This window comes from Geotrypetes seraphini, chromosome 11 (genome assembly GCF_902459505.1).
Source record: "Geotrypetes seraphini chromosome 11, aGeoSer1.1, whole genome shotgun sequence".
NCBI lineage: Eukaryota > Metazoa > Chordata > Amphibia > Gymnophiona > Dermophiidae > Geotrypetes > Geotrypetes seraphini.
The window spans coordinates 3175478-3197865 of record NC_047094.1 but is presented as its reverse complement, the minus strand read 5'-3'; the positions used below and the strand labels follow the sequence as shown (position 1 = coordinate 3197865).

Sequence of the window (22388 nt, the reverse complement as noted above, 5' to 3'; positions counted from 1 at the left end):
GCTCCTGTCTTAAAATGGCCTCCGAGACGGCCGCTGGTGGTCACAGCAGCCATTTTAGAGACTGGAACCAGCATGGGCCAGAATGAGTGGAAGCTACTCCGTTCCCCACTAGCCACCAATCAGTCTGACCCAGAAGATCCAAGGGGGGGGGGGACGGACAGAGTTTCTTTGGTCAGGTGGGTGGGGCCAGTTTTATTTTCAGCTTTGGCTACTGCTGAAACTGAGCAGCTAAATTTCGGTCACAGATTCAGTTTGTTTGGGCTCTACATCCAATAGACAAAAAAAATGCCCAAACCAAGCACCAACCCTTATTATATCCTCAGGATACAGAAATCGGCACGCATACCTTGCACTGCTCAACTTTATTGCCAGCTTCATCCATTTCTTCTTTCAGCGAGTCGATTTTGGAAGGATGTACTTGAAAATTTGTTCCTATAGATTTCTGTGCCTGGTTCCACCTGTAGGAAGAGTCTCAGGGTTAGTGTCAGACAGAAGTCCGTTTGTAGTAGCTGAAAGGGGTGGGTTCCCCAAGGTCAGGCCCCACATTTGTGGAACAGGGGTGAATGCTGGCTTGTTTGGTCATCCCCACACAAAAAGGTGTTTGCCTACACCTTGTACATACAAAGCTGTTTCTGGTAACTAGCTGGGATGGACTTTTGCACACATTTTACTCTGCGGTGACTTCTCTTACCTGGCCCTTGCTGAGTCCCAGTCCAACACTAGCTTTGCCAGCTGCTTCCGCTGCTTCTGAATATTAGGGATTTCACACTGTGGAACATAAAGCAAAGGGTCTCATTCTTTGAACGTTTCTAAGTGAACATCTATGAAGATGAGGTAAAATAACATTATTCGCCGATGACGCCAAACTAAGCAATGTAGTGGACAAAAGCACAACAGACATAAATTCAATGTCCGACAACTTGATGCACGACCTACTCCTACTGGAGCGATGGTCTAGGACATGGCAACTCAACTTCAATGCCAAAAAATGCAAAGTTATGCACCTGGGCAGCCAGAATCCATGCAAGTCTTATACCCTTAATGGCGAGATCCTAGCAAAAACTGTAGCAGAACGAGACTTGGGGGTAATCGTCAGTGAGGACATGAAGTCTGCCAATCAAGTGGAGCAGGCTTCGTCCAAGGCAAGACAAATCATGGGCTGCATACGAAGGGGTTTCGTCAGTCGTAAGGCAGAAGTCATTATGCCATTGTATAGATCCATGGTGAGGCCCCACCTGGAATACTGTGTGCAATTCTGGAGGCCGCATTATCGCAAGGATGTGCTGAGACTGGAGTCGGTGCAAAGAATGGCCACCCGGATGGTCTCGGGACTCAAGGATCTACCATACGAAAAACGGCTTGACAAATTACAGCTATACTCGCTCGAGGAGCGCAGAGAGAGGGGAGACATGATCGAGACGTTCAAGTATCTTACGGGCCGCATCGAGGCGGAGGAAGATATCTTCTTTTTCAAGGGTCCCACGACAACAAGAGGGCATCCGTTGAAAATCAGGGGCGGGAAACTACGAGGTGACACCAGGAAATTCTTTTTCACTGAAAGAGTGGTTGATCGCTGGAATAGTCTTCCACTACAGGTGATTGAGGCCAGCAGCGTGCCTGATTTTAAGGCCAAATGGGATCGGCACATGGGATCTATTCACAGGGTAAAGGTAGGGGAGGGACATTAAGGTGGGCAGACTAGATGGGCCGTGGGCCCTTATCTGTCGTCTATTTCTATGTTTCTATGAGAACCTCAGCGTCCAGGAGGGTGAGCTCTTAGGTCACAATAGAAGAAGAACAAAAAGCTTACCAAGCCACGATTCCATCTCACCCAACAGAGCAGGCTGCACAGACTTACCTCAGTGAGTTGGTTCAATGGCTCTAAAATCTCCTTCCCTATCTGTAGCTCGTGTTGCGAGAGCTCCAGGGCCAGTTTGTTCTCAGCTTCACCACAAATGTCCAGCATTGTGCTAGAGAAAAAGAAAAGATGAAAATCTTTTGAGGGCCTGAGACTCACAGACCATCTGCTGCAAGATTCACATCCTCACCCTTTCTTTCTGCAAGCACCGTTTCAGAGACACTGCCAGATGCTTTCACCAACCTCTCTGGCAGAACCACTGAAAGTACAGCATATTTCAGGTCCTTAGGGCAGTACTGGGAGTGGAAAGGGTAGATGTGAATCACTTGTTCACTCTTTCCACAAAATAATAGGACTAGGGGGACATGCGATGAAGCTACTAAGTAGTAGATTTAAAACAAACCAGAGAAAATATTTCTTCAAACTCTGGAATTCGTTGCCAGAGAATGTGGTGAAATCAGTTAGCTTAGCGGGGTTTATTTAGATGGGGAAATCCATTGCATATTCCTAGGATCTGTTTCGTTACTTGGGATCTAGCTAGGCACCTGGGACCTGGGTTGGCCACTGTTGGAAGCAGGATACTGTGCTTGATGAACCTTTGGTCCGTCCCAGTAGGGCAATTCTTATATTCTTATGATTCCCACGGGAGTGTATTCAAAATCTCTGGTAACTCCAGACTGAGGCTTGGAATGTATGGAGAGGCAGCTGCAACACCAGACTGAGGCTTGGAATGTATGGAGAGAGGCAGTTGCAACACCAGACTGAGGCTTGGAATGTATGGAGAGAGGCAGTTGCAACACCAGACTGAGGCTTGGAATGTATGGAGAGGCAGTTGCAACACCAGACTGAGGCTTGGAATACTCATTGGCTGAACAGTGAATAGCACCCAAAAAAACCCAGAGGAGCCAGTTGGGGTTTGGAGGAAACTGAGGGATGCAGGGAGGTAAATAATAGCATCAACTCCTGCAGGAATGAGTGGGAATGGAGACGGCTGCCACTGAAGGTCACTATGGCAAAAGCGACTGGGAATCACTCTTGCCCCAGTTGGGGGATTGGGGGGGGGGGGGAAGAAAGTTGGTTACAGCTGGGAGGTTGTGTGCAGCAGGGGTTAGTTTCAGCTGAAACCAAAATTCAGATGGCCTCTACTTGTCCCCAGTCCAGAAGAAAGACGGCCGATTCCCAAATTTAATTATGAAACAGGGGAACATTAGAATTTTCATTCTCAAAATGCAAATTTAGACAAAAGCTGAAAATCAGTAAATTCTGTCACACCCTACAAAATTTAGGGACATCAAATATTTAGAAACAGGAACTCAAGTTTTTCAGACTTTGTGGCTGTGACTCCATATCTGCAATCGCAGAAGTACAGTTGCTCCCGGCCCTCCTTCCGAGGAGCCCTTGCAGACCTAACTACAGCACAGGCAGAACAAGAGGCCTGGGCCAAAGACTTTTTTCCATTTGTTGGTCCTGGGTGCAGCTTTTGTGACCACAGTTAAAGAATCTAAAATTTCTATTGCTGATGAAAGCAATCCTCAGTGTCAATGCGGGGCTGAAAGGCAGAGCCTCAGGGAGCAAGTGCACGGGGCCTAGCAGGTGCCCTGGAGCGTAAGGACATAAGAATAGCCTTACTGGGTCAGACCAATGGTCCATCCAGAACATTAGCCCGTCTCCATGGAGGCCAAGTCACAAGTACATGGCAAAAACCCAAATAATAACAGTAATCCTGAAGTTTATTCAGTTCAGACACTATAAAGATGCATCAGACCAATAAGACACTGGTGATGTGCAGGAAGGAGTCTTCAGGCAAGAAACAAGGGAATAGGAGAAATCTCTGGCCAATCCACCGGGTCCTGGGCTACGCACAGAAGTCAGAGGAAGGAGACCCGGCTGCAGTTCAACTAGAGCAAACCTATAATGCTATACAGCTCGTACTCTGCTCCTGGGGCTCTGTTTTCACCGCCCGAGCCAACTTACCTCAGCAGAGTCTCGTCAGTCAGCAGCGTGGCCCCTTCCTGCATTGTCTGAGAGAGGACCATCAGAGGCAGCTTTTTCTGAGGAGAAGGAGAAGAAGAAACAGTGACTCATGTCAGGGTCCAGGTGGCAGTCAGGTATTTTGATGGTCTGTGGGAGGCTTCCTGGGCCCTGGTTCTGTTGCACTGCTGTGGCAGACTTGGAATTTTGTTAATATTGTACCAAATGGCCACCATTGTGTGTCTTCATCCTGATTATTAAAATATACACACACAAGTCCTTCTTTCAGTCTTTGATTTCTAGCCCGCTTAAACCTAAGCCGTTTACAAAATACAAACAATTATCATTTAACATACAAACTCATCTAAAATGCGCATAAATTTCATGGACCAGACACGTGCAAGCAGACTTAAGGGTTCATAGGGGTGGGGGGGGGGCATTTCTCAGGAGGGTATTGGGGCATTTTTAAGGCGTTTGTTCAGTTGATCAACAGCTGTTGTATTTTGACTTGTTCTTCTAAGGCAGGGGTGTCAAAGTCCCTCCTCGAGGGCCGCAATCCAGTCGGGTTTTCAGGATTTCCCCAATGAATAGGCACTGAAAGCAGTGCATGCAAATAGATCTCATGCATATTCATTGGGGAAATCCTGAAAACCCGACTGGATTGCGGCCCTCGAGGAGGGACTTTGACACCCCTGTTCTAAGGGAAAATTGAATAATGATATTTACAAATAAAATGCACAGAATTAGTTTCCCAGCCTACTCAATTAAAAGCCTCTAATTACCCCTTCACACACGGGTGGTACTCACTTCCCTCAAAATGGGTCCGGACAAGCCACCTTCTGACTATAGTAGTTGATGGTTCTGGGCCACATTCATCCTATTTCAGGTAGAACAATGGGACCTATGTTTAGGGTTACCAGATTTCATTCTTGTAAAATCTGGACCCATAGCCCCGCCCCCAGTTCCACCCTGTTATGCCCAAGCCACGCCCTCAACCTGTTCTCATCCTCAGAACCGAGTCAGGAGGGCATCTGCGCCTGCATGGACCTGTCTGGGTAAATCCAGACATCTGGTAACCTTACCAATATTCAAAGCAATTTAGCTGGCTGCCGACAGCTAAGTCGGTTGGTCGGGGCCAGCTGCTAATTTTCAGAGGCACTTAACCCTTTCAGGACCATAAGGATCGTAGGCCAATTTTTGTGGTTTTGACGACATTTTTATGGTAAAAAGGGCTTGCAGATGCCAAAAAATTGATTTTTTTTTGTGAAATATCATTATTTTTATTTAAAAAATCACACTTCTGGCTTATGGACAGTGTGGCAAGTGAATCTTCTCGTCAATCTGGCAACGACGCTAATGAATGAATGTCGGAACCAGTTTGTTTACATAAAGGTAGTATCATATGGAATCCGTACATATCAAATTTAGAACTGTAGACTATCCCAATCAAAATTTATAGGATTTTAAAGTTATGGGACAAATATGTCCCTTGGTCCTGAAAGGGCTACCCAGTTATGTGCCGCTGAAATGTGTGGTTAGCGCAAACTCAAAGCTGGCTCTGTTGTTTAAGTGCTGGTATTCAACTCTTAAGCGGCTGGGTTTAGCACATAAATAGGACTGCGTGGCCGCGTGAGCAGGACCTGGCTTTGACTATCCGGGAATAAAGCACTCACTTGAATACTGGACCCTTAGAGCATTTTCTCCACACATTCAAAATAGGAGAAAACCTTTAAGAAATAGGCCTCTTAGATCATAAGTTGACTGGGGACAGGGAAACGATCTACTGTCCTTGAACATGGCTCACCTTGAACTAGCAAAGGAAATGGCCTAGGCCAAACCTAAAGAACATTGAGGAGAAAGGGGCAAAGGAACTGGGGTACCAGCACCCTAAAAGCCTCACAACGCTCCCCTGCTACCTGACCAGCAAATGTCAGGCTTCAGCTGACCAGAAGGTCCAAATTTGTTGCAGGCAACTTGGCTTAAAGGTGAGCTCAACCCATTCTGCTGGCACAAAAGAGATTCCAGAAGCTATTGGATATGAAATTGCAGGTGGGGGGCTTAAGAAAAATGCTGGCCACAGCAGTTGAATTTCTCTCATCCACTAAATCCTAGGAGTGATGGCACTTACATGTCTTTTATCTGCATCTGTGCCAGCTTGCCCCTGCAAGCAGCCTGCCAACCGCTTCTGAGAATTGTGGCATACTGATCGCACTGTATCAAGTCGCCTCTCGATCTAGAGAAGACAAAATCAGCAGACAAAACAATCTTTTGCATCTGTAAACTTTGCATGTTTTGCACGTACATAAGATGAGATGTCTTTCTAGATACATGGAAAGAGAGTAAAATGAAGGCCGATACAGACCATATGGCCTATCCAGTCTGTTCCTTCCTCGGCCTTGTGTTCAGGAGGCCCTTCCGTGCATTCCTGAATCTGTCCCTTTTCACTTTCATCCTGTGCCCTCTTGTTCTACACTTAAGTCACATAATACAGTAGGTATTTCTCTGCCCTGTCTGCAAAAAAACACTTCACCTCTCTTTGTGCAGGCACAAGATTACGAGCAGCAGGCGAGGAGGAAACAGGATTTGAACCCTGGCTTTTAAGATACTTCCGTCTGGTGTTCTAACCAGTAGGTTATTCCACTATATCCCCCAAATAGATATTTCTTTTCATCTAACCAGTAGCACAACTGAGCTGAAAAATTCCACAAACACCTAAAATTTAGGGACTGCCATGTTTCAAGTTTCAAGTTTTATTAATTTTGATATACCAACCATCAAGTTAATATCTGGCTGGTTAACAATATGTTTAAAAGAAAGAGAAATTATACAAGACTAAAAAAAAGAGGCATTGTGTATATACATATAACATCACAAGACGAACTAGATGGTGAGGATAAAAGGGAAGGGAGGGTGAAGTTACATATTTGAGAAGAAATTGGAGATAGTAGGGTACGGATAAAACATAATGGAAGGGGGCGCTTTAAAGAAAGCGGTTAATTTTTGGTAATTAGAGAAGATGGCTCTAAGTGAATGAGAAGGCATCGCGAAATAAGAACGTTTTTAAATCATGTACTGGATGAGCAACATGTGGAAGCTGAGCTGTGGTGTGGCCTGGGAACAGCACCGTGGAGGAAGCCACGTAGTGATGAGGCCTGCAAAGAGCGAGATGCAATGGCTGCGGCTGTTACAGAACCTAGCAAGAGAAAGGATGGAAGAAATGAGCCTAGAGAGCAGAGAAGATATGGCACTCAAGGGCCCTGGGCGGAGGGGAGAGAACAAGGGGGGGGAGGGGGAAACCCACAACGCAAAAAAAAAACTCTGGTAGCCAACAAGAGGAATGAAAGAAAATACTCATCTGAAGTTCTCTAAATATTTTTCTACCCCAGTCTTCAGGGCAGTTTTCTTGACAGGGGAAGAAAAACAATCCCACCCCAAGCCTTTGTAGCCAATTCTGCAGTGATAATAATTTAAAAAAATCTCAGACAAATTTTCTCGAGTTATAGCAGGATTAGAAGTGGAGTGGGCTAGTGGTTCGAGCTGATGCCTCAGCACCCAGAGGGGCACTGCTTCTTGTGACCCTGGGTAAGTCCCTTAACCCTTTCAGGACCATAAGGATCGCAGGCCAATTTTTGTGGTTTTGACGACATTTTTATGGTAAAAAGGGCTTGCAGATGCCAAAAAATTGATTTTTTTTTGTGAAATATCATTATTTTTATTTAAAAAAATCACACTTCTGGCTTATGGACAGTGTGGCAAGTGAATCTTCTCGTCAATCTGGCAACGACGCTAATGAATGAATGTCGGAACCAGTTTGTTTACATAAAGGCAGTATCATATGGAATCCGTACATATCAAATTTAGAACTGTAGACTATCCTAATCAAAATTGATAGGATTTTAAAGTTATGGGACAAATAGGTCCCTTGGTCCTGAAAGGGTTAATCTCCATTGCCTCAGCATATAATGTGTACAGGGTTGTGTAGGTCTATAGTCCTATACCAATACTATTATTATTTCTATAGCGCTACCAGACGCACCCAGCGCTGCACAGAGACAGTTCCTGCTCAAAAGAGCTTACAATCTAAACAGGATGTCATGGATACAGTCAAGGGGAACGGTCAATCAGCGGGCTGGGTTGGAGGGCAGAGGTTAAGGGTTAAGAGTCATAGTAATTTGCTTTGGGGAGGATCAGTGGTATTAAGAGTAGAGGCGTGGTCTAGGGGTTACAGCTGCTGCCTCAGCACCCCGAGGTTGTGGGTTCAAGTCACTTAACCCTCCGTTGTCAGCCTGCTGGGACAGAGGGAAAATAAATACAGTACCTGTACACCGCGCCTTGGGTGAATCACTTCAAAAAGGTGGTTAATAAATCCCGATAAATAAATAAACCAAAATGATTAAGAGGATGAACAATTCTCATGTGAGGAGAGACTAGAGAGGTTGGGGCTCTTTAGCCTATTGTCGATTTGCTTCAATCGGGCTTTCGCCCCCTTCATTCTACAGAAACTGCCCTTGCTAGAGTCTCCAATGATCTGCCAAATCCAAAAGGCCCCCACTCCATCCTCATCCTCCTTGATCTATCTCGGCATCTGACACTGTACATCATCAATACGCTGTCCTCGCTTGGGTTTCAGGGCTCTGCTATCTCGTGGTTTTCTTCCTATCTGTCCCATCGCACTTTTAGCCGTTCCGCTATCGGTCAAAAGTGCTCATCAGATATGTAGTACCAGGGTACAGTAACAGTTATTTGATATACCACAATTATTAATAGAAAAAGTTAAACCAAAGCGGTTTGCAATGATAAAAGCAAGGGTATAGGGTTCACCCCTCAGCACTGTAAAACCTTCTTGGAAAAAAAAAAAAAAAATTCACTCTGCATCTAGCTGACCCCTGGTTACTGGCCAGAAAGTTGTTGCTGGAACTTTCCCGTTCTTTTTAAATTTAGCTGAAAACATGTTTATAAGACTGGAGCCAGTGACCCAGGCTGAGAACTCAGATAAGCAGCTTCCCAAGGACAAGCAGCCGAGTAAAAGTTTCCATGCCAGGAAGCTCAAATCTGTCTAAAGCGCCAGACCACAAGCGAGAAGTGGGTGCACCTACTGCTCTTTCATCTTTCAGCTTCTGAGATCACAGAGAACAAACGAGAAAAGGCACCGTCTCGAAGAGGAGGAATAATACACGAGAAGAACGTGAAATCTTCCACCTCATCACTGTTCATTTTCTTCCCATGATCTCTGGATCCATTTTTGCCAAATTCTCTATTACTCCACCTTAACATTAAAATGAACTCTCCCATTTTCCTCTTGTTTTTAATCTTAATTGTACTCTTTTTTTTTCTTCTAAGAACATAAGAACATAAGCAGTGCCTCTGCCGGGTCAGACCACAGGTCCATCCTGCCCAGCAGTCCGCTCCCGCGGCGGCCCAAACAGGTCACGACCTGTCTGAATCACCAGAAGGGGCCCCTTGCCACCTTGGTTTCCCATTTAAGTCCTGTCTTCCTATCGAAGTCCTAACCCTCCGGTCTTGCACATGCACGACCTGATTTGGTTTCTATACTTGTGTTACATCCCAGCTCCTCCCTCAGTATCCCATGATCCCTTTATCCTTCAGGAATCCGTCCAATCCCTGTTTTAATCCCTGTACCGTACTCTGCCTGATCACTTCCTCCGGTAGCGCATTCCAAGTGTCCACGACCCTTTGGGTGAAAAAAATCTTCCTTGCGTTTGTTTAAAATTGTATTTCTCCCTAATTTCCTATTGTTTTCATGTAAGTTATATCTTGTCACTAATAAGTATGTTGATTGTTCCCCTTTTTTATTTAATTGTCAAACGCTTAGAATTTGTGATTTTTATAAAACTTGAAACCATCCCTCAAGTTGCCCTGAAAGTGGGGCGCCGTATACAGCAGAGCGCCATTTCCAACGGACACCCTCCTCTTTGACAGCAGACAATACACTCCGTTGACAGTTACCTCCGATGTACCTCACGAAAGCTGCAGCCCATATTCCCTCTTTAGGGTCTCGCTATTTGAACCTACTTTTCCTGGACACAGTATCTCTTAATTGAAATCTACCTACTTAATGCTCCGTCGCTGTTACTCCTACATCCAAGTACTTCACTTGACCCTATTTAGGCTTCGCACAATTCAGAAATATTGGATTAGATCAGATCCCAGCATATTTCCAAAAAAGGCACTTTTCCTCCCACCCATTGCCAGGCTGCACACAACAGGAAGTACAGGCTGCCATCTTGGATTAGGATTATATTCGTCTGCCCTTTGAAGACAAAACCAAACAACTCTTACAGAAGATGATGAGATTGAACCTGAGCCAGAAAATGGTATAAGCAGCGTGAAACGACCGTTTTGGCACCATCAAGACATGGCTGCAATTGGGCCACATCTGCTAGAACTGGAGGCTTTCAGTAACATTTTAATGTGCGTCTGCCTCATGTCACTTGCTTTGGGCTGAGACTTGTCACTTTATTGAAGTGGATTTTTCAAATTTTCTCTCTATTTCTCTGAAAACCTTTGGACTGGAACAGCCCAGTTAATGCTGTTTCTTCTTCTTTTCTCCTCTTGGGCCTCATTTCATCACCATTTTCACACTAATGCATTGCCATCAGCTCTTCTTCAATTCAGAAGTTCCTGCTGAACATCGACATTTGCAAGAGTTTGTCTAAGCCACTATGGCCATTCTTCTGCTGAGCAGGTGCAAGTTAAGGAAACCGTCGAAGGAGGTCACTAGGAGGCCGATACTTCACCAGCGTGGCTTCTGTGGGAAGGTGGCAAGAAGACAGCCACAGCTAAAGAAAAACTATGATCCTACTGCATGTGGGAGAAGGTTTTGTGCTTGATGAGATCAAAGCGGAACTTTTCTGTCTTGCGCATAGCGCCTCACTCTGGTACCATCACCCTACAGCTAAAGCACAGAGGTGGCAAAATTAGGCTGTGGAGATACTTGGCAGCAGGAAGGACAGGGAAGTTTGCAAAAAATTGGGGGAGGGGGAAGGGAAAGATAGATGGTGCAAAGTACAGGCAGATTTTGGGGGGGGGGGGGGAACCTGTTCTAGTCTGTCCTACTGAAAGATGAATGATCCTAAAGCATAAATGCAAAGACACCTCAAGTGGCCCAGTCTAAGTCCAAACTTATGCCAAGACTTGAAGCTTGTAGTCCACAGACAATCCCAAGTCAGCCCAAGAATAATGTGGAAAAACTGCGCCACCCGCTAGGCAAAACCAGTAGACACACATTTGAAACAACTCACAACTGTTATTACTGCAAAAGAATTTTTCATCAACTCCAAAGTCAAGGGGATAAAGAATTATGCAATCAAGACCGTTTGATGTTTTACTCCTAATTACTTTGGGAATATTTCTAGAATTCGCTCTTGTTCAGTGGAACAAGCTGCTGCTTAAGGCAAAAATCGAAATTGTTCATCAAGTTATTTTCCTGTCTCCAGAAGACTCATAATCTAAGCTGTACCTGAAGCAATGGAGAATGAAGTGAACTGCATCATTAATAGAGATGCACAGCAATTAACACATTATTTATTAGTAGTGATTAAAACAAATTATGGCTAAAAACTAATTACTCACACCCTGCCTCGCCAGAGTTGGAAAACTTTTTCTCTCCTGAAGGAAAAGGTAGTAAGTTTGTCCAATAAAAAAGGTTATCAGGGTGGATAAAAATCAATCCCCCCCCCTTTTATGAAGCCACGTTAGACTTTTTTATTGCCGACCATGGCAGTAAAAGCTCCAACACTCATAGAATTAACAACCAGCAATAAAAAAAAGCCTAACGTGGCTTCATAAAAATAATGGAACCAAGAGGAAAAAGGGGGTCCAACCTTGTCTGCAGTGAAAAAACCAACCAGGAACAAACAAACCAAAACTGCAGAAATGTACAACGATGTTAGGCAAAATTTATTGTGACAACCAAAATATATTAAAAACCTTTTTACCAAACAAGGGACCCAAATAATAAAATTGGACTTTAAAAAAATTTAAATTGGATTTTTTCAAAATAAAATGCTTTTTTGAGGGAAAAAAAGCTATTTAAAGATAGTTTTCTATTTAAGATACATTATAGTCCAGGAGTTAATCATGAAACAAGGATTAGTTTTTAATTACGTAGCATGAGGCTACAGGATGGATTTGATTTAAATCATGGTTTTCTACAGAAAGACTAACACTATCATCTTATTCATTATTTTTATTATCTTAAAAATGGATTAATGCAGCTCCCACACTGGCCGTGTTAGATGGTGCCCGTCCCAAGCCTGGATAAAGGAGGGTTGGAGATGGACCAGTTACCCAGCCCTGTAAAATCTAATGGCAACTTTTAAAAGGCCTTGGTCAATAAAACCGACTGCGTTACTACCCTTAACTTTGCAGTGAAGAAGGCGCATCGTCTCCAAATTCTATGGAAGGCTCTAAAAAGTACGACGAATCCATGTGACTAGCGTCTGCAGACCTAGACGTGTGAAGGGGAGAAAGTGTCCATTCTTTCACCCAGTGGAAAAAATATTTGGGAGGGAAGAAACAGGGCAGGAATTTTAGTATATATGTGAGAGGACATAGCATGAAGTTAAGAGGTGAGAGGCTCCGGAGTAATCTAAGGAAATACTTTTTTACAGAAGGGGTGGTAGATGTGTGGAACAGTCTCCCAGAAGAGGTGGTGGAGACAGAGACTGTGTCTGAATTCAAGAGGGCCTGGGATAGGCACTCTCGGAGAGAGAACGAGATAATGGTTACTGCGTATGGGCAGACTGGATGGGCCATTTGGCCTTTATCTGCCGTCATGTTTCTATTAGGCACATGGGATCTCTTGGAGAGAGAAAGAAATAATAGCTACTGTGGATGGGCAGACTGGATGGGCCATTTGGCCTTTATCTGCTGTCATGTTTCTATTAGGCACGTGGGATCTCTTGGAGAGAGAAAGAGATAATAGTTACTGCGGATGGGCAGACTGGATGGGCCATTTGGCCTTTATCTGCCGTCATGTTTCTATGTTTCTATTAGGCACGTGGGATCTCTCAGAGAGAGAAAGAGATAATAGCTACTGCGGATGGGCAGACTGGATGGGCCATTTGGCCTTCATCTGCCGTCATGTTTCTATGTTTCTATTAGGCACGTGGGATCTCTCAGAGAGAAAGAGATGATAGCTACTGCGGATGGGCAGAATGGATGGGCCATTTGGCCTTTATCTGCCGTCATGTTTCTATGTTTCTATTAGGCATGTGGGATCTCTCGGAGAGAGAAAGAGATAATGGTTACTGTGGATGGGCAGACTGGATGGGCCATTTGGCCTTTATCTGCCGTTATGTTTCTATGTTTCTATTAGGCATGTGGGATCTCTCGGAGAGAGAAAGAGATAATGGTTACTGTGGATGGGCAGACTGGATGGGCCATTTGGCCTTTATCTGCCGTCATGTTTCTATTAGGCACATGGGATCTCTCAGAGAGAGAAAGAAATAATAGCTACTGCGGATGGGCAGACTGGATGGGCCATTTGGCCTTTATCTGCTGTCATGTTTCTATTAGGCACGTGGGATCTCTTGGAGAGAGAAAGAGATAATAGCTACTGCGGATGGGCAGACTGGATGGGCCATTTGGCCTTTATCTGCCGTCATGTTTCTATGTTTCTATTAGGCACGTGGGATCTCTCAGAGAGAGAAAGAGATAATAGCTACTGCGGATGGGCAGACTGGATGGGCCATTTGGCCTTCATCTGCCGTCATGTTTCTATGTTTCTATTAGGCACGTGGGATCTCTCAGAGAGAAAGAGATGATAGCTACTGCGGATGGGCAGAATGGATGGGCCATTTGGCCTTTATCTGCCGTCATGTTTCTATTAGGCACATGGGATCTCTCAGAGAGAGAAAGAGATAATAGTTACTGCGGATGGGCAGACTGGATGGGCCATTTGGCCTTTATCTGCCGTCATGTTTCTATGTTTCTATTAGGCATGTGGGATCTCTCGGAGAGAGAAAGAGATAATGGTTACTGTGGATGGGCAGACTGGATGGGCCATTTGGCCTTTATCTGCCGTTATGTTTCTATGTTTCTATTAGGCATGTGGGATCTCTCGGAGAGAGAAAGAGATAATGGTTACTGTGGATGGGCAGACTGGATGGGCCATTTGGCCTTTATCTGCCGTCATGTTTCTATTAGGCACATGGGATCTCTCAGAGAGAGAAAGAAATAATAGCTACTGCGGATGGGCAGACTGGATGGGCCATTTGGCCTTTATCTGCTGTCATGTTTCTATTAGGCACGTGGGATCTCTTGGAGAGAGAAAGAGATAATAGTTACTGCGGATGGGCAGACTGGATGGGCCATTTGGCCTTTATCTGCCGTCATGTTTCTATGTTTCTATTAGGCACGTGGGATCTCTCAGAGAGAGAAAGAGATAATAGCTACTGCGGATGGGCAGACTGGATGGGCCATTTGGCCTTCATCTGCCGTCATGTTTCTATGCTTCTATTAGGCACGTGGGATCTCTCAGAGAGAAAGAGATGATAGCTACTGCGGATGGGCAGAATGGATGGGCCATTTGGCCTTTATCTGCCGTCATGTTTCTATTAGGCACATGGGATCTCTCAGAGAGAGAAAGAGATAATAGTTACTGCGGATGGGCAGACTGGATGGGCCATTTGGCCTTTATCTGCCGTTATGTTTCTATGTTTCTATTAGGCATGTGGGATCTCTCGGAGAGAGAAAGAGATAATGGTTACTGTGGATGGGCAGACTGGATGGGCCATTTGGCCTTTATCTGCCGTTATGTTTCTATGTTTCTATTAGGCATGTGGGATCTCTCGGAGAGAGAAAGAGATAATGGTTACTGTGGATGGGCAGAATGGATGGGCCATTTGGCCTTTATCTGCCGTCATGTTTCTATGTTTCTATTAGGCACGTGGGATCTCTCAGAGAGAGAAAGAGATAATAGCTACTGCGGATGGGAAGAATGGATGGGCCATTTGGCCTTTATCTGCTGTCATGTTTCTATGTTTCTATTAGGCACGTAGGATCTCTCAGAGAGAAAGAGATGATAGCTACTGCGGATGGGCAGAATGGATGGGCCATTTGGCCTTTATCTGCTGTCATGTTTCTATGTTTCTATTAGGCACATGGGATCTCTCGGAGAGAGAAAGAGATAATAGTTACTGCGGATGGGCAGAATGGATGGGCCATTTGGCCTTTATCTGCCGTCATGTTTCTATTAGGCACATGGGATCTCTCAGAGAGAGAAAGAGATAATAGTTACTGCGGATGGGCACACTGGATGGGCCATTTGGCCTTTATCTGCCGTCATGTTTCTATGTTTCTGTTAGGCACGTGGGATCTCTCAGAGAGAAAGAGATGATAGCTACTGCGGATGGGCAGACTGGATGGGCCATTTGGCCTTTATCTGCCGTCATGTTTCTATGTTTCTATTAGGCACGTGGGATCTCTCAGAGAGAGAAAGAGATAATAGTTACTGCGGATGGGCAGACTGGATGGGCCATTTGGCCTTTATCTGCCGTCATGTTTCTATGTTTCTTATAGGCACGTGGGATCTCTCGGAGAGAGAAAGAGATAATAGCTACTGCGGATGGGCAGAATGGATGGGCCATTTGGCCTTTATCTGCCGTCATGTTTCTATGTCTTAAAACTTCTTTTAAAATCATAAAATAGTGTAGTAGCTCAGAACATTTTTAAAGTCTCTATGTTTTTGACCAGGTCACTTATTCCTCCACTACCCTATACTATCAGCCCTCCAGTTCCTGAATGCAGCTCAGCTGAAGTAGGCGTGAGCTAAATCCAAACAACGGTCAGGTTGCTCAGTGCCGCCAACAGGACCTGGGCTCTGTCTCTCTTCCTCCATTTCTCCTTCTCTCATGGGCATCTCACACCTACCCGTCCACTCCATTTCCTCCTCTTCCAATCTTTTTGTCTCCCATCACTTCCATCATCCCGAAAAACAAACTTGTGCATCAAATTTCTTCATAAGGGTCCAATCACAAGTACGCAAAGCATCATGGATTATATCACTACACCAGGGCAATTATTCACCGCTCACATTTTCCCAATTCTTTTTGCTCTCAGTTCAGATTTCCTGGGAAATGTAGATCTCTACATAGAATATTCATCAACAATGCCAGGCCTAAACAGTACTTTTAATCCTTTCAGCCAAAGAGAAAAGGCGGTGCAAGTCCAGCAACACTATTCACAGTTTCAGCGATATCCAGGAATCGTAATCAGCCTCTTTTTCTTAAGGGACCTCAAAGGAGGCTACAACATTATCAGAGAAAACACAAAGGTAACATATCGCAGAAGAAACCAAACCAGAAACGTACATTATAGATAGCATGTCTGACGGAATATGGAATTTGAATGATATGGTCCAAAGACGTTGGAATAAAAATAAGTGTCTGGGCATCTAAGTAGTCTAACACTTAGTGTTAAGGGTTCAGTTCCCACTGGGGCTCTTTGTGTCCCTGGGATGTCACTTAATCCTCCTTTGCCCTCCCCAAATACAAAAACGTAGGCTATGAGCCCACTAGGGACAACGAAAGAACCTGCTTGTAATATGTAAAACCCACAGTAAGGTATCAAGAACCTAATAATAATAGTGATCAAACTATAAGGGAGTTCCATACATCTCTGGTAAAATTACGATGATGTTTTCTGATTAATATTTAAAGCAATTAATTAAGCAGGAGAGCCTGCTTCCTGGTTAAATCACTTGTGCCTGTCTAACCATCGATATCCAGGAGCACTTAACTGACCAGTACCACGGGTATCCACATTAATGACCCCTGCACGTCTGGTTAATGCTGGGGGGGGCAATATTCAGAGGGCTAACCAGTTGAGTGTGCTAACTGGGCACCGTCTGAATAATGGCTGGTGGTCCTGTTAACTTCCAGGTAGCGGCTTTAGAGTTTCTGGTTCCGCTCTCCCTCCATAACATAACAGCAATCTTATCTACCGCTTCAACCTCACTGCTCAGCGCGGTTTACACGAAAGAGAAGTGCGCATACGCAGGGAAATGACAATTCTATAGAAAATATTCAAGGAGAAAAAATGGAACGATAAAGAGTTGAGATAGCTCCTGAATCCCCCATCTGTAGAGCAAACAGAATGGATACGTTACCTGCAGCAAATCATCGCTCAGAACTTCTGTTTTCTCAGCTCTGTTAAAAAAAGAAAAAAAGGGAGGTAAGAAAAAGGCTCTCCTTTGCCGAGCCAAAATTCCTAAGCTGGAAGGAAGCCAAGTAGCAAGGAGAGAGGCTGACGGGACTGCAGTGTTTCCCAACCCTGTCCTGGAGGACCACCAGCCAGTCAGGTTTTTGGGATAACCCTAATGAATATGCATGAGAGAGATTTGCATGCATATTCATTAGGGCTAGCCTGAAAACCTGACTGGCTGTGGTCCTCCAGGACAGGGTTGGGAACCGATGCTCTAGAGACCCATGGGCCTGATTCGGTATAGGATGCCTGGTGCGTCTCAATCACGCAGCGGTATCCTACTCAGAATGTAGGCCAGCATTTTGCAGGCATCTGTCTCCTGTCTACGGAGACGCGCACCGAGGCTTATGCCTGCCCATTTTGGGCGTGCTTAAGCCTACCTGTATGTCTCCTCCATAGATGCCCCACAGACGTCCTTCCTCGGCAGCACTTCTTCTAAAAACATGCGTCCCGATTGGCTGCCAGACGGTGGTAGGAAGCCTTCGGGAGGCACCGTTTGAGACTCAGCCCCCATGCCTGGCTTGGTACGTCGGACTCTGTCTCTAGCAGTATTCAAATCCAGACTGAAGGCCCAATTTTTCAAAGCTGCATTTCAATTAAGTCCTAACCCTACCAACTAGTCCTCTTGATCCCTTCATCCCTCTCGATTTCTTTACATGAACTGCTTAAATTGAGTCACCATTTTGCCCACGGTGTCTATTTTACGTTATTAATTACATTCTAAGCTCTTCCGATCAGGGACCATTTCTTCCATGTTTAAATGTACAGTGCTGCTTGCGTCTAGTAGCTCTATAGAAATAACAAATAGTAGTAAATAATGCAAAAATCAAGAATCCACCACCTTCCCCCCCCCCCCAGCAATGTTTCACAGCTCCATGGTGCGACCTCATCTGGAGTATTGTGTTCAATTCTGGTCTCCTGATCTCAAGAAAGATATAGCAGCACTAGAAAAGGTTCAAAGAAGAGCGACCAAGATAAAGGGGATGGAACTCCTCTCGTATGAGGAAAGACTAAACAGGTTAGGGCTCTTCAGCTTAGAAAAGAGACGGCTGAGGGGAATATGATTGAAGTCTACAAAATCCTGAGTGGAGTAGAACGGGAACAAGTGGATCGATTTTTTGCTCTGTCAAAAATTACAAAGACTAGGGGACACTCAATGAAGTTATAGAGAAATACTTTTAAAACCAACTGGAGGAATTTTTTTTTTTCACTCGGAGCTCTGGAACGCGTTGCCAGAGGTTGTGGTAAGAGCGGATAGCGTAACTGGTTTTAAGAAAGGTTTGGACAGGTTCCTGGAGGAAATGTCCAGAGTCTGTTATTGAGAAAGACATGGGGGAAGCCACTGCTTGCCCTGGATCGGTAGCATGGAATGTTGCTACTTCCTTGGGTTTTGGCCAGGTACTAGGGACCTGGATTGGCCACTGTGAGAACGGGCTACTGGGCTTGATGGACCTTTGGTCTAACCTAGTAAGGCTCTTCTTATGTGCACAAATGTGATGTACAGATATATCCCTGCTCTGCTTGTATATATGACTATGTGCTGTGCTAAGCTGCCACCTATGGTTGTCGTGCATTGCTTGTCATATTATATTTTGCCAGGCTTTTTATATATATATATTTTTATATATTATATTTTATATATATATATATATTTTATATATATTTTATATATATATATATATTTTTATATATATATATTTTGCCAGGCTTTTTATATATATATATATAATATATTATATTATAATTATAATATATTATAATTATATTATTATATATTATTATATAATAATATATATTATATATATTATATTATATATTATATATATATATTATTATATATTATATATTATATATTATAATTATATTATAATATAATATAATATTATATATTATATATATTGTATATATATATATATATATATATACATACAAGTTTATATATATATATAAACTTGTAACCCATTCTGAGCTCTCCTGTGAGGACGGGATAGAAACTGAAACAAATACATAAACTTCCCTTCCCCCTTAACGCCTCTTATAATGGAGTCTCGAGCATACATTGACACCCTCTGCTCAGTGTGGAGCGACGGCTAAGCAAGCAAACAGAATGATGGGAATTATTAGCAAAGGCATAGAAAGCAAAAAACAAGAAGGTTATCATGACTTTGCATTGCTCCATGGTGTGGTCACCATAACTCAAAAAAACGAAGTAGCCGAATTAGAGAAGGTACAAAAAAGGATGATGAAAATGATAAAGTGGATGGGACAAGCAAGGATCTTCAGCTTGAAGAAGAGACGGCTCAGGGGACAGAACTAGGGGGCAAACCAGGAAAAAATATTTCTTCACTTAATGTGTAATTAAACTCTGGATTTTGTTGCCAGAGAATGTGGTGAAAGCAGTTAGCTTAGCAGGGTCTTAAAAAGAAGGTTTAGCTAATTTCTTTAAAAAAGTCCATAAACCATTATTAAGATGGACTTAGGAACATCCACTGCTTATTCCTAGGATAAGCAGCATAAAATCTGTTTTTTTCCTTGGGATCTTGATAGCTACTTGTGACCTGGCGGGCCACTGTTGGAAACAGGATACTGGACTTGATGGACCTTTGATCTGTTCCAGTATAGCAATGCTTATACTCATAAAATTTGAGCAGCCACAGGATCTCCAAGGAATAGGCCAGACAATCTTTATTTACCTTCATGTTTCTTTGAAATCTTTTAAAGTACATTTTTACTTTGATATCTGGTGCAAAGCCTTTGGAAAAATGTTTGCACGATCAATGTGGATAGTGTGAAAGTGATTATTTCTGAATCATCTTAATTAACAGTTCCAGACTTATTTTTATAGCTCTGCTGCACATACAGAATATTATAAAAGTATTCAATGTAATATGACGTTGTCCCAGTGGGGTGAAAGTCTAAGAGTGATTAGGAGTGTCAGTGTTAGAAGTGGGATTTGAACTGTGAGCTTTCCTGGTTCTCAGCCTAATGATCTAATTCGTTAGGACACTTGTGATAAGTAGCCTGGTCTAGATTTAACTTGCTGACAGAAAGGAAAACCTGGGTCAGATATCTAAGAAATATTTGTACTGAACGTTGAATGTTTCAAATCTAAAATTGTAATGGATGGTAGAACGTGTCCACCTCTTGTTTGGCAAGAAATCCTCCTGTTCTGTTTTCGTACGCTCCACTATCAAAGCCAGGAAACCAGCCAGGCACAAATCTCTGCCTAAGGCAGGGTGCAGACAAATGCGCTGTGCAGATAAATGGCTTCAGCGGGGTCCGTGAGTGAAGAGAGCTTGTTCCTGCTCCAATCAGTGATGCCCTGGACACACATGGTTCAGTTAAGAAACCCTGCTCGCCACAGGCAGGTCCGAGCATCTGCCCCACAAAGCAGGGTTCAACCTCCTGAAGCAGGATCATTGTCCTTCTATGACTCATTCCAGAAGCATGCTGCTCTCTCATGAAGTGGGAGGCGTGATGTACATTCCAGGTCCCTGACAAACTTGGCTTTCCCAACAGATCTACTAGGGTTTGTTATGGAAACAGCCTCTTGTTTGGCCCAGGAGAGAGGCACAGCGAGGCTGCTGGCTGACGCATGAGAAGAGAGAGCATGCAGAGAAAGGAGAACAGGACAGACTGCCTCAAAACGTTAATTCAGTTTACTGCTGGGAAAGACAGACACTAAATGAAGCAGGCTGGAAATGGAGCTAAGATCTAGCCTTTGACCCAAACCCAGGCCTCCACACTGTAACCAACACAGAGACAGGACCCAGACTGAGACCGGAGACATCAGCACTGACCTGGGATGAACTTGATCCAGATGTCATAGTCGGTCTGAGAACTTCGAAGACGGAGCTATTTGGCCCATTTTAAATGGCCACAAAGTTGGCACCACGCCACTTGTAGCCAAAGTTACTAAGCTGAAGAAAGCAGAATGCAGTGGAAACCGTCTGGTCAGCATATCTGCTCCTTTTTAGATAACACTTTAAAGCACTCGATTTCTGCTGGAATTTGTAAACTGAATGTGCTGAAGAGACACAAGTGTTCATTCTAGGTTTAATGTGCCAAACTTTGCACTTCTCTAACTGGCAGGTGGGTGTTGCTAATACCCACACTAGGAAGATCCAGCCCTTAAAACATAAAAGTATCTGAAACTCATACAAGTCATTGTGAAAAAAGTGCTCAGTTAAAGATTAAAACCATCCCACACATCATAGCACTCCCTGCCCGATGCCCTTAAGTCTATATACCGCATCCTCTCCACAATTATAGAGCTCGGCATGGTTTACAAGAGCTTAATAAGGAAGGAACAGCATAATGGGGTTGCAGGTTGAGTATAGGGGGGAAGAGAGCATTACATTTTTGAGAATAGCCTAGTTTTCGGGTGCTTTCGGAATAGTTGGAAGGAGCCCAGATTCCGTAGTGGGGCAGTAAGGTTATTCCAAAGCTTCTTTATTTGATATTGTACATTGAGTCCAGGCGGGGAGATGAAGGTGTAGAATTCCACTACAGCATGCTGCCAGTTTCTGTGTCTTCTCCAAGTTCACGACTCCCAAGTGAAAAGGGGGGAAAAAAAAAATCCAAGAAATCACCAAATAAGTTCGTAACGTCCATACTCAACAAATTATATAAATATAGAAACTCGGTCTTCTTCCTCTACATGATTTCGGCTTCATCAGGAGGAAGAACTAAATCCGAGCAACACCAGTCTTGCTCAGATTTAGATCTTCCTCCTGATGAAGCCGGGAGTGAAACACAAACTTGTGTAGAGGAAGAAGACAATAAATTATTTCCCACAAATATAGAAACTGAGTGTGGACCTTGGGAGCCTTAGGGACTCATTTTGGTGATTTTTTTTTTTTTTACTTTTCACTTGGGAGTCGTGAACTTGGAGAAGTCACAGATACTGGCAGCATGTTGTAGTGGAATCTACACCTTCATCTCCCCAATGGGGAAATCCACTGCTTATTCTAAAATAAGCAGCACAAAATCTGTTTTACCCCTTGGGATTTTGCCAGGTACCTATGACCTGGGTTGTCCACTATTACAAACAGGATACTGGGCTTGATGGACCTTCGATCTGTCCCAATAAGGCAACTCTTATGTTCTTATGTGAGCCAAGTATAGGATAATCAAGTCTTTGTGACATCACTGATGAGGTTGTCTCTTAGGCATTGTTGGAATGAGGCATTATGACATCACAATCTCAGCTCTGGAATATTGCTACTCTTTGGGTTTCTGCCAGATATTTGGGACCTGGGTTGTCCACTATTACAAACAGGATACTGGGCTTGATGGACCTTCGATCTGTCCCAGTATGGTAATTCTTGTG

General features: G+C 43.9%; 1 protein-coding gene across 4 annotated transcripts in view; it reads right to left on the bottom strand.

Moving 5' to 3' along the window:
- Positions 1 to 22388, bottom strand: part of ARHGAP17 (Rho GTPase activating protein 17) — an 85155-nt gene that overhangs the window by 33560 nt on the left and 29207 nt on the right. For all 4 annotated transcript variants that reach the window (XM_033962988.1, XM_033962986.1, XM_033962985.1 and 1 more), the window contains exons 2-7: positions 16962 to 17001; positions 5958 to 6062; positions 3833 to 3909; positions 1859 to 1970; positions 692 to 768; positions 347 to 458 (exon numbers count right to left, since the gene is read on the bottom strand). In XM_033962988.1, the coding sequence (XP_033818879.1) occupies positions 347 to 458; positions 692 to 768; positions 1859 to 1970; positions 3833 to 3909; positions 5958 to 6062; positions 16962 to 17001 (523 nt within the window). The remainder of the gene's footprint in view (positions 1 to 346; positions 459 to 691; positions 769 to 1858; positions 1971 to 3832; positions 3910 to 5957; positions 6063 to 16961; positions 17002 to 22388) is intronic.